Source organism: Cephus cinctus, unplaced genomic scaffold (assembly GCF_000341935.2).
Source record: "Cephus cinctus unplaced genomic scaffold, Ccin1 Ccin1_scaffold1303, whole genome shotgun sequence".
Lineage (NCBI taxonomy): Eukaryota > Metazoa > Arthropoda > Insecta > Hymenoptera > Cephidae > Cephus > Cephus cinctus.
In genome coordinates, this window is record NW_014333733.1 from 451387 (window position 1) to 452042 (window position 656).

At 50.9% G+C, this 656-nt stretch overlaps 1 protein-coding gene across 9 annotated transcripts in view; it reads right to left on the reverse strand.

Annotated features, from left to right (window-relative positions):
* Window positions 1-656, reverse strand: part of LOC107272848 (four and a half LIM domains protein 2) — a 45127-nt gene that overhangs the window by 27910 nt on the left and 16561 nt on the right. Inside the window, exon 1 of one of the 9 annotated variants that reach the window (XM_015750415.2) lies at window positions 39-252. The exons of the other annotated variants lie outside the window; for them this stretch is intronic. Coding sequence (XP_015605901.1) covers window positions 39-121 — 83 coding nt within the window. The 5' untranslated portion in view covers window positions 122-252. Of the gene's footprint in view, window positions 1-38; window positions 253-656 lie in introns of those variants that run through there. 9 annotated transcript variants of the gene reach the window in all.

The window sequence follows — 656 nt, forward strand, 5'->3', positions numbered from 1 at the left end:
GGGGGGGGGGGGGGCGGAATATTCAACGGCAAACTTACCGGTTACAGTAGCAGACCGGACACCTCGCATCCTCGTTAATTACGCTCGCACGCCTCCAATTGTCCCATTGTCCGGTGCCCATTGCGCGACGCTATCTGATTATGAGTCAACGCGACAAGCAAAACCGGCGAGTCGCCTTATCTTTAGCTTGTATTTGTTTCGACAGCGTGCGACAGCCGAATCGGTGAGGTGGTCGATCACGCTGTAAAATTAGCAAACGAACCGCCGATGCGTTCACTTGCGCACAGCGCGCGCTCGCCGGGTCGCAACACTCGTTCAATAGTTGAAGCCCAACCAACGAGGAACTAATTAGTCCTTGGATAGAATTTCCCACGAGCCCATGTGTTGCTGTTACGCGACGCTGGGCGACCGCGAGACTAAAGCGACATTAGCCCGTGGTACTACTGCTCGATATTGTCCTAAGGTTTCCTGAAAGTGGCATTAAAATTCCAACGATAACGCGAACTCTGTTGCGATCCGAAAGAACATACATACATATATGTGTAAATCGGTACTGACATTGTCGTAGAATACATTATAGGATACTTATGCAGAGATGCAACCAAATAACCGGTCAGGCTCCATATTCCATTAAAACCGATTGGCCCCCCCCCCCC